Source organism: Musa acuminata, chromosome BXJ3-11 (assembly GCF_036884655.1).
Source record: "Musa acuminata AAA Group cultivar baxijiao chromosome BXJ3-11, Cavendish_Baxijiao_AAA, whole genome shotgun sequence".
Taxonomy (NCBI): domain Eukaryota; kingdom Viridiplantae; phylum Streptophyta; class Magnoliopsida; order Zingiberales; family Musaceae; genus Musa; species Musa acuminata.
The window spans coordinates 23,663,221-23,676,979 of NC_088359.1; the positions used below are offsets into that span (position 1 = coordinate 23,663,221).

The following is a 13,759-nucleotide window of genomic DNA, read 5'->3' on the forward strand; positions in this document are numbered from 1 at the left end:
AAATCTCGGACTTCTTGTTTCGTGAGGGGTCTATTTTCCGAGAGTAAGGCAGTGAGAGTTTTTATGGAGTGCTTGAGTCTTTTGATTTCCCTTTCTAGACTCTGATTTTTCTCAATAATAGCCTTGAAGTTTTTTAAATTGACTCTACTAGACAGGCAGGTTCTGTCGTAAATAATCGCAAGATTATGGGCTAGCTCTTTTCTGGTGGGACTATGGGTTTCCGCAAAGTCAAGGTAGTCAAGCTTCGAAGTATGAGAACTAGTGTACCATTGCTGTATGGCTTCTTCCCATTTTTTAAACATATACTTTTAGACTTTCATAACCTGATTTTCTTTTTCCTTTCTAGATTTTAGTCGTCTCACCTTGTTAGTGTTCCTACGGGTCTCCCTGCCCTTTTAACACCTTACGTCTTTTGATCGACTTACTTTTAGATCAGATAAGTACTTCCTCAAGGTTAATTAAGACTTCAAGTCCAGTGGGCTTATTAGGTCCAACCTCTGTGCCACTAGTTTCAATGTCTTAGAATAGGAAGGAACTTACAATTTATGTAAACTAGTCCTCTCTTTTACAGGATAGAACTATTATGAACAAAGATTTGGATAGGACCAAGCTAGGCATCTTCATAAAATAAATTGGGATGCCTAGCAGTCCTCAAAGGTTAGAATTACTTTTTGTCGGGTTTAATACTAATCCATTTTTTTTTACCATAAAGTAAAAAATAGTTTTTGGCACAGCTTTTCACTTTGGTTTAAACATGGCGTAACCAGGCATACGAAGCGTTGGTGTTCATACGAACAAATAATTTGACTTAATAAAATAATTAGTATTACTTAAAATTATTGTACCAGCATGGTCCTTCGTAAAATTATTTTTTTTACTTAATAAAATACTAATCCCGACAAAAATGGATTAGTATTACTTAAAATTATTGTACCAGCAATCGAGATTGAACCCCATCAAAACACCAACGCTTTTCTGCATCTTCGCTGACTTCTTCGAAAGATAATATACATGCATCTTGTGTTACTGAGATAAAAATAAGCTGCTGTGTCTTATTTGCAGCTCTCTAAATCTGTGTGTCATTCGTCAGCAAATATTGCATTCAAATTGATCATCATCTACTTGGTGTTGGGCAACAGCAAAATGATTGCAAATAAGTGAAAACAATCCTTCTTTCATCAAATCTGGATTTATATCCCTCAGGAGCAAAGCAAGATTTGGTTTGGCTATCCAGGTGATCACACCTCTTTCAACCTCACAGGGAAAAGAAGAAACAAGGCAAAGCAGTAGGAGACTGAATCATTCATTGATCCCCATCTTCCAAGTCATGGAGAACTTCTTCCCCAGAGGCAACGACAGTCCTGCAACCTCCACCACCGTGCTACTCCTGCTGTTCCCTCCCTCCACCTTCTCTTGATGCATCGGAGAAGTCTCGGCAAAGTAAGCATCCGCCGAGGGTTCGCCATCCACCTCGATCACCAGCGCCTGTCCGCTTCCCTGCAGCCCCAGCACGCGCACCTTCTCGATCAGCAAACCCTTCTGCAGACTGAAGCTCCCCAACTCCACTTGAGACCACACCGTGACCGTCGTCTTCTCACGAAGGCTGGCATAGAACTCGATGTAGGAAGCCTCCCCGTCCACGAGCTTCATCTCCGGGCGCTCGTCGTCGTCCACGTACACGCTCCCTCTGGCATCTCCTTCGGCGGCTCCAAAGGGGAAGGACACGATAAGCGTAAACGGTGTCGCTCTCGCCTCCTTGGAGATCATCCCTCCTCTCTGCATCGGGAGGATGGTGTTCTGGTACACATGCACGTTGATCTCGTTCAGCGGTGCATCGAGAGTTATGTAGCGCTCGTCCTTGGAAATGACGGCCTTGGTCATGTCGAACAGGTTATACCAGGTGCCAGGGGGGAACATCGCTTTCACTTTCGACTTGGCCTCGTTCAGGACCGGCGACACCATGACGCTGCTCCCTAGCAAGAACTGAGTGCTGAGGCCGTAGCTTGCTGTGAAGTTGGGGAACGAGAAGAATACAGGCCTCGCCATTGGCGCGCCACTGGTGTGAGCTTCGTAGTTCAACGTATACAGATAGGGGAGCAGCTTGTACCGCATGCCCAAAGCATTTCTTGCAGATTTGGCGACCGAGTCCCACACGTAAAGCTCTTGTCTCGGCGAAGCGAAGTTGGCGTGGTCTCTTGAGAAGGGATAGAACGCACCGAGCTGGATCCAGCGGTTGCAGAGCTCCTCCGTGGGTGCTGGGTAGAAGCCGCAGATGTCGGAGCCGACCATGGGCATGCCGAAGAGCCCAAAGTTCAGCACGGTGGATATCGAGTAGCGGAGGTTGACCCAGTTGCCCTGGTTGTCGCCCGTCCAATGCGCAGCATACGCTCCCGATCCCACAAAAGTGGAGCGGGAGAGAATGAAGGGACGCTTCCCCTGGAGTCCCTGGAGGGCCTCGTGAGTAGCAATGGCCTGGGAGAAGCCATACAAGCTGTGTGCATTGTACTCCAGGATTCCACCGTAATGCGTCGCGCTCGTGGCTATCGTCTTGGAACCCAACGGAGCCTGCGATCCTGATGCGTTGATCTTGTAGGGCGGGTCGTCCCATCTGGTGTTGGTGATGTTCTTGCAATCCAGACAACAAATCCATGGTGTTTTGGAACCCGGCACCGGGCACGAATGGTTGGCTGGGAGCTCGCACTTCCCTGTACAGAAGTTTGAAGGCTCGTTCATGTCGATCCAGAGGCCATCGACGGGCACCAGTTCGTGGAACCTGGCAATCTCATCGACCCACCACGCGACCCCGTTGGGGTTGAGGTAGTCCGGGAAGTAGACAGGCCCAGGCCACACCTGAGCCAGGTAAGGCTTGCCCTCGTACTTGATGAAGACGTCCTTGGCCATTCCCCTCTGGTAGACACCGTAGCTGGAGTTAACGGCTATTCCGGGATCGATGAGCACGATGTACTTCATGCCTTGCGAATGGATTCTGCTGAGGAAGTCGAGCAGCTTCGGCCGCGGGTAGTTGACAGGGTCGAGCGTGAAGTCCTTGGCTGCATCCATGTGATCGTCATCGTTCCAGATCACATCAAGAGGTATCCGAGCCTTCTTGTAGCCCTCCACCACCCCTTCCACCACCGAGAGGTTTTTGTAGCCCCATCTGCATTGGTGGAATCCTGTCAAAACAATGAGTAGTAAGCAGAATAGAGGGAGGACACAAATCAAGTTCTTTGTGCGACGTGAGTTGAAGCAGCTAAATAGCGTCAACAAACTCCAGAACAGTTGGATGATCTACCTAGCGCCCAGTACGGCATGGGAGCAGGGCGACCGATGAGAGCAGTGTACTGATCCACCACCGCCAGCGGCGAAGGCCCGGCAAAGAAGTAAAAGTCGAGCACTCCTCCGATGACCTTGTATGTGAGCTCCGTCCCTGTGTACAGCACATCCATGCCATTGCTGTTGAGCAACAGCACAGCATGAGCAGCGGCCTCGCCTCCCTCGTTCCTCAAGTCCATGTAAACAGGGTGAGACCCGTAGAGATCAGAATTTAGATTGATAGCCGAGAGATCGGTCGTGTAAAGGGTGTAGGGATCGTTCGGGCGCAAACGTATCCCACCAGGTTGCGTGTTCTCGCCAAGCCCATACAGGGAAGCAGTCTTGGGCAGGTGAGTGGAGATCTCGAGGTATTGATCCTTGAAGACTATGGTGCCACAACTCGAATCGAACAGCGTCTGCCCATTGGCCTTCCTCTTCACCACAAACGTGAATGGATCGGACGTGTAGCTGAAGATGAGCTCATCTCCTGCGTATTCCGACGCCATGAAGGGAGTTGTGGAGGCTTTGCTCCCCAATGGCGGGGGCTGTTCTCTTGGGAGCAGGTTGTAGGGGACTTCCCATCTTCCCTCCTCTGCATCAGTTATGTGGACCCTCAGTCGATCCTTGGTTTCATGCCTAGAGATGATCAACCACGATGAGCTAAAACATACACACATATACACGCACAGAGAGAAAGAACATGTGTTCTTACTTCACGAAGAGTCTGAGATGGGGGATATCAGGGCCATAAGCAGAGGTGCTCCGCTTCAGTTGGAGATGACCTATCAGCCCACCTCCATTCCTGTTCTCCTCGATCGACACCAAGCGGTAGCCAAAACCAACCTTTGTCGTAGGGACTGCAGCACAAAAGTGAAGAGAAAGGAGAGTGACGCAGCACAGGGCAAGATGCAGAGGAGAAGTGGAGGAGGAGGGCATCCTTTTGGCTCCCCTCAAGACTTTTCCAAGCAACGGTGAATGGGGAAGGGTGTGAAGTGAGCACACAGCCCGCAGGAGCTCAGGAGCAGCGCCTCATAGTTGTTGTACGACGAGCAGGGGGCGTTAAAAGAGTAGCTGAAGAGGGGAAGAGAGATACAGTGAGATTTCAGCCTTCCAGTATCACCGTCACCAGAGGCATGTGACAGTTCTCTGTGACCCACTCAGAGAGAGAGAGCGTGAGCTTTTGGGCTCCATATCCTTCTCTGTGACCCAGTCGATTCTGGGCTCCACTGAGAGAGAGGGCTTTACAGTAATTAATTATCTTAAATATTTTAATTTTTATAATTTAAAAAATTATATTAAGATTTTTATATTTATAAAAGTAAAATATTTAATTATGTTTCTCTATTCTAATAATGAAAATATGATTTACCATACTATTTTGTTTTATCATTAATTCTATCTTATTTTGATTTATTATTAAGTATGTATAATATTTTAATCAATAAAATCGAAAAGAAATAAAATTAAATATTTTATTTTTATAAGTATAAAGATCTTAATATAATTTTAAAAAAATAAAAATAAAGATATTAAAGATAACTAATTAGATAATATAAATCTATAATTAACCCACTCCACGAGCAGCTAACAGAGAGAGAGGAAAATAAGAGAGCCAGTCAATCCACGGGGGTTGGATCTTTGGAAATTGAGATATTATCCTTTCCTTCGATCAAAGCTAGTTTTATGATCCACGGAGGATGAGTCCATGTGGCCCACCCATGCCGGGAAGGTGACAAGACACGCAGGTTGCTGAGCAATTAGCATCCTCCAGAGAACCCTCCCCTTCCCAAGAAGAGGAGGCTCCGAGTCGAGTGCTTCAGCATGATTGCTTTGGCGTTCGTGGGACAATGGCGAGACCGAAACCGCGCATCTTTGGAAGACAGACGATGGCCCCAGATTCATGAGCTGTGTCGTCCTTGTACCATCTAAATGGCCCATGAACACGAGGTATAGCAAGCACTGGAAATTTATTTATCCTGAGAGATTAATCTCTGAATGCAGACTCTGCCATGATCGATGGTCTTGGCAAGAAAAACTCCTGGTTGCCGATAGAGAGACGTCACGAATAGCGACGGAGTTCATACGATCAAATGCAGGCCATGCCCAGGAGCAGACGATGGTGCTCTTCGGCTCATGTGAAGATGCCCGAGTGATGGCTGCGTTTGTCCACAGACGACAGTCCCCATGTGAGCCATCAAATGTAGGCGTGGTCTCGGGAAGTAACGGGCCACTGGAGGAAGACGACGACACCCTGTGTCGATCGTACTTGATATCCCATAGATCCAGATACTCTTGTACCGAACACAAGGTAAACAGATCTGAGATCTTTTTCTCTCTTCTTCCTCGTGAGGTGATGGTGTGATCGATGAAGAACATCGAGGAGGTTGTCGGCGTGATCGAGCGTGCCGTTGTCGGGATGTCCGTGTCGATTAAAGTTGGAGGGCGATAGGACCATTCGGCAATGGGACTCGAGGAGAAAGATGAGATAAAAAAGGCACAGGAAGCTGCGAACGAGTGAGTGAGTTGGTCGCCGGAGGGATGGGATGGGGGCTTTTTTTAGGCCCACATGATATGTAGGCCATGGGTGGTCGGGCAGGTTGGATGGAATGGGCTCGTTAATTCCTATCTAGCAATTTGTTGTTGAAGCTTACTTAAACGCCTCCAAACTCATTAATTCTATAGAAATGAAAGATCAGAATCAAAATAAATATATTTTATAAAATAATTATTATATTATTTAATCCATAATCAATCCATCCATCCGTAGTCAATCAACTTATACGACATTTCAATCATTCTTTAAGAATTTATAGTGTATTCAAATCTAAATAATTTATATATGAAATAATCTCAAGATTCTTTAATCATCATTCGATCCATAATTACAAATGAGCTATTCTTGATATTTAAAATTTTTCGAAATGATCATATGAGCAAATCACACATCCGTAAACAAACATTGTGACTCACATGCTAGCAAAAGTTGCCATAAATAAATAAATAAATAAATATATATATTATATTCAATATATGCTTTCAATACACACATAAATACTAAATACTAATTTTTTTTTATCATGCTTAAACAGTTTATAAAACATAAGTTTCATATGCATTATCTTCGGTTAGTAAAACTAGACATCTTAACCACAATGATTCATAATAATGTAAGGCAAAAGTGAAGAACAAATTAATCATTGACCATAAAGGAACCACAAAATAAATAGCAAATATGTTCTTATAATTTCTTATTGAATTTATCTTGTTCATAAATATAGATAAGAATAATATTCCAGAGGGTAACAAAATTCATAAATTAGTATGTCAAATTGTAATAGAAATTATGTCAAACTTCATATAATCTACCTAAAATTTAAAATAAGATTATATGAAAGAATTCTAGATCGCAAACAATAAACTATGGTAAAAAAAAAAAGCTATAAGGCTCATAAAATAAACTTAAATTTTTAATAAAATAAAAATCTAAATATTTTATAGTAAACATAAGCATCATCTAATATTTCTAGTCAACTTATCAAATTATTTTTAAAAAAATAAAAATATTAGGTATAAATCTAATACATGTATTTTCATGAATAACTAAGTCAATTGATAAATATATCTCAAAAAAAAAATAAATTTTGCAACCAAATTAACAACTTGAAATTAAAATATTATTATGCATCATACAAATTATAATAGTTCTAATATCAAATATTTTTAAAATATAAATAAAAATAAGTAAAAAAAAAAAAAGGATCTTACCTCTCCTAGATCCTCTCACTAATAGATTCGGTGAGGAATAAGAGAGGGGGTGCCCCTTTATATAGGAGAAATGAGTTCTTGCCAAAATATAAGTAATAATATAATTTTTATTTTAATTTATTTTTATTTTACTTTCACATACAAAGATAGAATTATAATATTTATTTCTTATGGTTCACATACAAAAATAAAATTTGAATTATTAACTTTCTAAAAATTGCATCACTCATTAAGAAATAAATTAATTAATAATTTAATTAATTGAAAAAATTATTGATTTGTTCACATGATTAAAAAAATAATTTTAATTATTTTCTTAACCATACTATACAAACAAGGAACTTAATAATTTAAATAAAGCAGCATATTATTTATGACAATTTGATTTATGTTAAGGGAAAAAAAATCATCAATGATTACATTCCTTCCTACTTAATAGAAATTTGGTTCCTAAATTTAATATGAAAATTAATATCAATTCAACATAGTTCCCACTTAAAATACTAAGTCAAAAGATAATTCTAAATCAACTTAAAAATATTTAGATACAAATGTGCCACTTGAAAACTTTAAGTGAAAAGATGTGTTTTGTTTTTATTTATTTTTGGAACAAAAAAATATATAAATTGAAAAAACTCATTCAATAAATTTGGTTTTTGATCACCAATGTAAAGTGACAATTAACAAGCATATCAAATTACACATCCAATAAATCATTAGAATTTTTAAATTTTAAAAATTAATTTGTTGTAGTATTTGAGCAATAATTTTGAAGACTTGTTGAAATATGTAATTCTATAATTAGAATATTAGATGGCTCAATTGGTTTTCAGATTTAAATTTTGGGTTGACACAATAGTACAACTGAAACATGAGTTTAAGATATTAAGATTATTTTGTTAAGCTGAATATAATTTATTTTTCGATAAAAAATGATTAATTAAAAGATTTTACACAAGGAGAGTCTAATTAAATGACTTGAACTGATATTACTAAGTAAAAAGCTAAAATTTTATTATATTTTCTCAAAATTATAATAAGTGTTGTAATGTTTTATTCTAGAAACTCTTGTAAAGTTTTATGTTTTGAATATAATTTTGTGATGACACTTTGATCTATTTTTGAAAAGTAGCTAAGAGTTAATTTGATGGGAGAATGTATTGTTTTCTTTTTTAGATATATTTATCAATATTTTTTTATATCTATTATTCATGAGAATACATATATTAGATTTATATCTAATATTTTTTTAAAAGAATAGTTTGATAATTTGATTAGAAATATTATATGATGCTTATGATTACTATGAAATATTTAGAATTTTATTTTACAAAAAAAAATATTTCATGAGTCTTATAGTTTTTTTTTTCAACCATAGTTTATTCATATTTAGGACCTAGAATCCTTTATATAATTTTGTTATACATAATAGGTAGATTATAAGTAAATAAAGTTTGACATAATTTCCATTATAGTTTGACATATTAATTTCTGAATTTTGTTGACATCTGCTCTCAAATATTATTCTTGTCTATAATTATGAATATGATAAGTTTAATAAAAAAAATATAAGAACGTATTTGTTATTTATTGTATGGCCTCTTTACGATCGATAATTAATTTTCTTCCTCACTTATGTCTTATATTATTATGAATCCTTGTGGTTAGCTTGTATAGTTTTACTAATCGAAGATAATAATATGTATCAATTGTTTTCTGAGATATAAAAGTTTTGATAAATTTTAAGAATACAAATTTTGTAGGGTGTTTTATAAATATATAAATTGAAAATATTTACATTGTGATTTATATCAAATATTACTCTTAAAAGTGAGATTAGATTTGACACGTGTTAGGATTCTTTGTATAAATAAAGTTATTTCTTAACATTAATAATATATATGATTTTGCAGTTGAATAAATTTGATCATATGTTGATATTGAAATTTAATTAAATGTGTAACTAGCTGGAATGGAGTTTTGCTTTAATAAGTGTCAAATCAATTATTAAATATTATTTATAAAAATCATCATTCATTATTCATAATTTATAAAAGATTTTTTACCTTTGAATTCAAAGAATTACATTGTTAATTATAACAATCATATCAATATCATCAATTTAATATAAAAAATAAGAAAAAATCACTAATCTCAATATTCCTTAATCAATCAACCAAAATTGCTACTGAAATAGTCCAATTTACTTGAATGAAACTCAATCCAATTAACATCAAATGAAACTAACCTTAAATCCTAATTTGGATTTTATTATTTTAATTAAGTCAAGTAGGCTTGAATCGATCAAGTTGGTTTGGAATCTTTTTGAACCGATTTAAACCAATTAAACCTATCTGATTTAGTCAACTAATAAACTCAAACCAATAAAGGAAGAAAAAATTAGACTATGTCACATAGAATTAATCTAGTATGAGTTGACCTATCTAAGCCATGGACGGGTTAAGTACATAGCACAAGCCAGTCCTAGGTAATAGGTTGGGTTGAGATACAATAGGCTAGATAATGGGGCGATATTGTGTCTAATGTCAATCGCATAGTTGGGCAAACCTAATTTCACGAGTTGAGCTAAGCCTCAGTTGGGTTAAACCTTACTATTGAACTAAGACATGCTTGACTCTTAGGTTAGATCATATTTGACAATATGGGTTGGATCATGTTTGGTCACATAAATTAGATCATACTTGGTCATATGAGATAATTGTGTTTGGTCACATGGGTTACGTCGTATCTAGCATATGAGTTTGGTCATGCTTAATAACAATGGTTGGGTCATACCTGATCACATGAGCTATGTTATACCTAATCACATGTGTTGGCTCATACTTTGCTATATGGGTTAAGCTATACCTAGCAATATAAGCTAGGCTATACCTAGCCACATAGGTTGGTCTGACCAATCAATTTAACTTATGTGCTACCTCAATTTAACTCTTTTTATTAAATTGTATACTTATATCTCTAGAAGTGCTTTACAATATTAGAAAAATTATAATTAATCTCAAATCTATTCTTTTTTATCAATTAATTAATTGGATTAATGATTCTAAATTTGATTAGACTCCCTTTTAGTAATATTTTTAATTAATTATTTTTATATCTATAAATAAAAGATATTTGGCTCAATAAAATAACCTTAATCATCTAAAATCATTCTTCAGTTGCACTACTATATCAACCCAAAATCTATGTTATATTTAGTTTCAGAGAATTATATACTAAAGAATATACAATTAGTCATTCATCATCCACTACGCAAATACCACGCAAGGCTCACAAGGGAAAAAGACTTAGGACAACCTAACACTCACTTGCCCGTATAAATAAGAGTTCAAGAGATAGCTTAGGTTGATTACTATCCAGCTTCCCTACGAAATATTTAGGGAATATATTTTAGAGTCGAGGGGGTAGCTCGGGTCAGTTACAAGCTACCTCCCTTGTGGAATATCCACGGGAATATTTTCTAGAGTCCAAGAGTATCTCGAAAGAAGATGCTTTCCACCTCAGACAACTCTATATATATAGAAAAGAACCATATCGTGCTATCAAGTATATTAACAATATTTTCCCCTAACATACACATTTCTGTTAGTTGAGGGGGTTTAGTTGAGTTTCTTTTGATGCTTATTCACTTTGGTTCCTGAGATGTGGAAGTAGTAGTGACTTACAAGTTCTCAAAGTTTTCTTGTACTAGTATTGGTGTGAGATCCAAGGCCATTAACTAGTCTTGGATTTAATCTTATCCGATGATTTATGACATGATTCATTTCATTATAATTTGAATATTCATAATTTATGAAAAAATTGTTATCTTTCAATTCAAATCCTTATATTTACAACACTATTTTTTTTTAAAGAATCATATCTTTTTAATAGGGCCATAATTGACAAAAAAATCTTTTACACCCATATCTCAGGTCTATTGCAAAGTAATAGGTTTCTTTGAAAATAATAATAAATATAAATGGGTTGGGTCATGCCTAGCCACATGGGTTAAGCCATGCGTGACCAAATGTGCTAGGTATGCTTGGACACGAGTTAAATAATACTTAATTATATAAGCTAAGTTATACTTAGCCACATAGGTCGTGTCATACTTGGCTACATGGGCTAGGTCGTACCTAGCTACATGAGTTAGATTATATCTAATCACATGGGTTAGGCTATGTGTAACCAAATATGTTAGGTCGTGCCTAGACACATGAGTTAGACAATGCTTAGTCATATGAGCTAGATCATACTTGGCCATATAAATTATGTCATATCTAGCTACATAAGCTGTATTATGCCTGGCTACATGGGTTAGATTATGTCTAATCACATGAGAATGATACCTGGTTATATGGACTATGTTGTAATTGGGCACATGGGATGAGTCGTATCTAGCCACATGGGTTAGTCTAACTAATCAATTTAATTCATATCATAGTTTGACCCCTCTTATTAAATTATATTCTAATAATATTTTTAAAATATTATAAAATGATAATTAATCTCAAATCTATTTTTTCATAAATTAACTAATTTAGATTCATGATTCCAACTTTAGTACGACTCTCGTTGAGTAACATTTTTTAACTAATCATTTTCTTATCTAAAAATAAAGCATATTTGGCTAAGTAAAATGACATCAATCTCCTGAAATCATGCTTCAATTTTACTGTTAACCTAAAATCTAAATCTTAAAAACTAATTGGGTTATCTATAGGGTCATAAGTGATGAAAAGATCTCCACTACCCAAGGCTCAAATCTATTATAAATAAATATAGGATAAAAACATATTAATAATCACTCATGCTAGTAAGAACATTTAAAAAATTATAAAAATAATATTTAATATTTAAGAAATATATATAAATATTAATAATTTAATATGAAATAATGACATATCAATTCATTACAAAACTCATGTATCATAATAACAATAATAATTCTTATCCAGTAAACAAAATCATACATTAATCATATACAATACATCTCGATAACATACATAACAATAAGATAATAAAGACATACATCACATTTGATTGTGCACTCTTCTAATAGTGGATGGAGTGACATACTCTACAAGATAGATTTCTTCCAACAGCGTATGGATAGAACTAATATCGCACTCCCAACAATGGATGAAGTGGTACCACTCATTCACCCAAGTTGGGACATGTTCTTCCCAGCAACAAATGGAGGATATGTCTAACTATTATATATGATGACCTACTAATCCCCGAAAGAAATCAAGTTACTTGCCCTTGGTAAGGATATATAGTCAACTACGTTTATTCGTTTAAATAATTTCATTCATTCATGCGTGCATCCAAGTAGTATAATAAAATACTATAAGGGACTATGTTTGATATATGACCTATTAGGCTATGTTCATAGGTGGCTTTGCATTATGATAGACCTATATCTCTTTTTACAAGTTGTACTTATAATATGAACTACTCAACATAGCCACATATACTATATAATGATAATTACATCAATATTATCAATTTAATAAAAAACACTAATCATTTATAAATATAATTTAAATAAACCTTTTAGTTTATCAAATTATAAAGACATGCAACGTGAATCTTCTATAATTAACTTGAATAAAACTTAATTCAATAAAAATCTAATAAAACCAATTTTAAATCCTTATAAAACTAGTTTGAAATCATCCTAGACTATTCTAATTTAGATTTGATTGGTTTTAATTATGTCAAGTAGGAAAGGCAATAAGACAAGCAAGAGCTCTCTAGCCTATGGGGCTCTGAATCCCTCCTATTTATAGAGGTCCCCTGTCAAACCCTAATGGGTCCTCCCTTAGTGGGTATTGGATCTGCATCCAATAAGACAAGGGCTCCGTCGGATATCTCATATCCGAACCTCTACTCATCGTAATGCCTACCATATGTGTGTGACCCTCTAGGCCCAATATCAAGCTGGCCGTGAGTCATACCTGTCAGAACTCCTTCTAACTCAGTGAATTATTATCTCTGTAATAATTCACTCGACTCATCGACTACGGACGTACTAGGCCACTACCCCGTAGTCCCCAGACGATACAGGGGAATCCAATCCATTGGACCTGTCTATCCTCAGTTACCGTGTACCTATAATCCCTCATCCATCTAATATTCCAGATACCGTATATCGAGCATGGTGTTGTCAGACCCATACAGTTTCTACTCGAGTCTCGCTCTAATCGGATTCTCCTGGAGAACTCTTTCTCTCTCAACCCGAATGACCATGGCCAGGGATTTGTCTGAGCAAGAACACATGGGATATTCCTCTCATGACGCCGAGAGTGGATGATCCTCTATCGACACTCAATAGCCCTCGTAAGGTCGACTACCACTCCCAATGACCAGCTGTACTAGAATTGGGACAGCCAAACCTATAAGTCTGGTATCAAAGAGTGGAGCACTCATACAGGACATCCTTGGTGTCTCAAGTCTAAGGACCAGATACACCACTAGGACTACGGAATCGCTGTTTGACAATAAGGCATCATCAACCATCCAGCATTCCGTAAGCGGATCAATCAGTGAACTCATTCTCCAATGAGCACCTGTACTGTATCCCTAGTGTCCCTACACGAGCAGCTATGAGACCAGCTGCATCCATCATATGGACGGGTATACAGCACACCAGTCTGTCCGGTTATCACGATGT

General features: G+C 36.8%; 1 protein-coding gene across 1 annotated transcript; it reads right to left on the reverse strand.

The window, feature by feature from the left end:
• Window positions 1-1,231: 1,231 nt before the first annotated feature.
• LOC135652916 (alpha-xylosidase 1-like) lies at window positions 1,232-4,451 on the reverse strand. Its single transcript, XM_065174247.1, has 3 exons — window positions 4,025-4,451; window positions 3,293-3,948; window positions 1,232-3,173 (listed from the first exon to the last, which is right to left on the reverse strand). The coding sequence occupies exons 1-3, from the start codon at window positions 4,246-4,248 to the stop codon at window positions 1,300-1,302; spliced, it is 2,754 nt and encodes a 917-aa protein (XP_065030319.1). The 5' UTR covers window positions 4,249-4,451; the 3' UTR covers window positions 1,232-1,299.
• Between the last annotated feature and the right edge of the window lie 9,308 nt (window positions 4,452-13,759).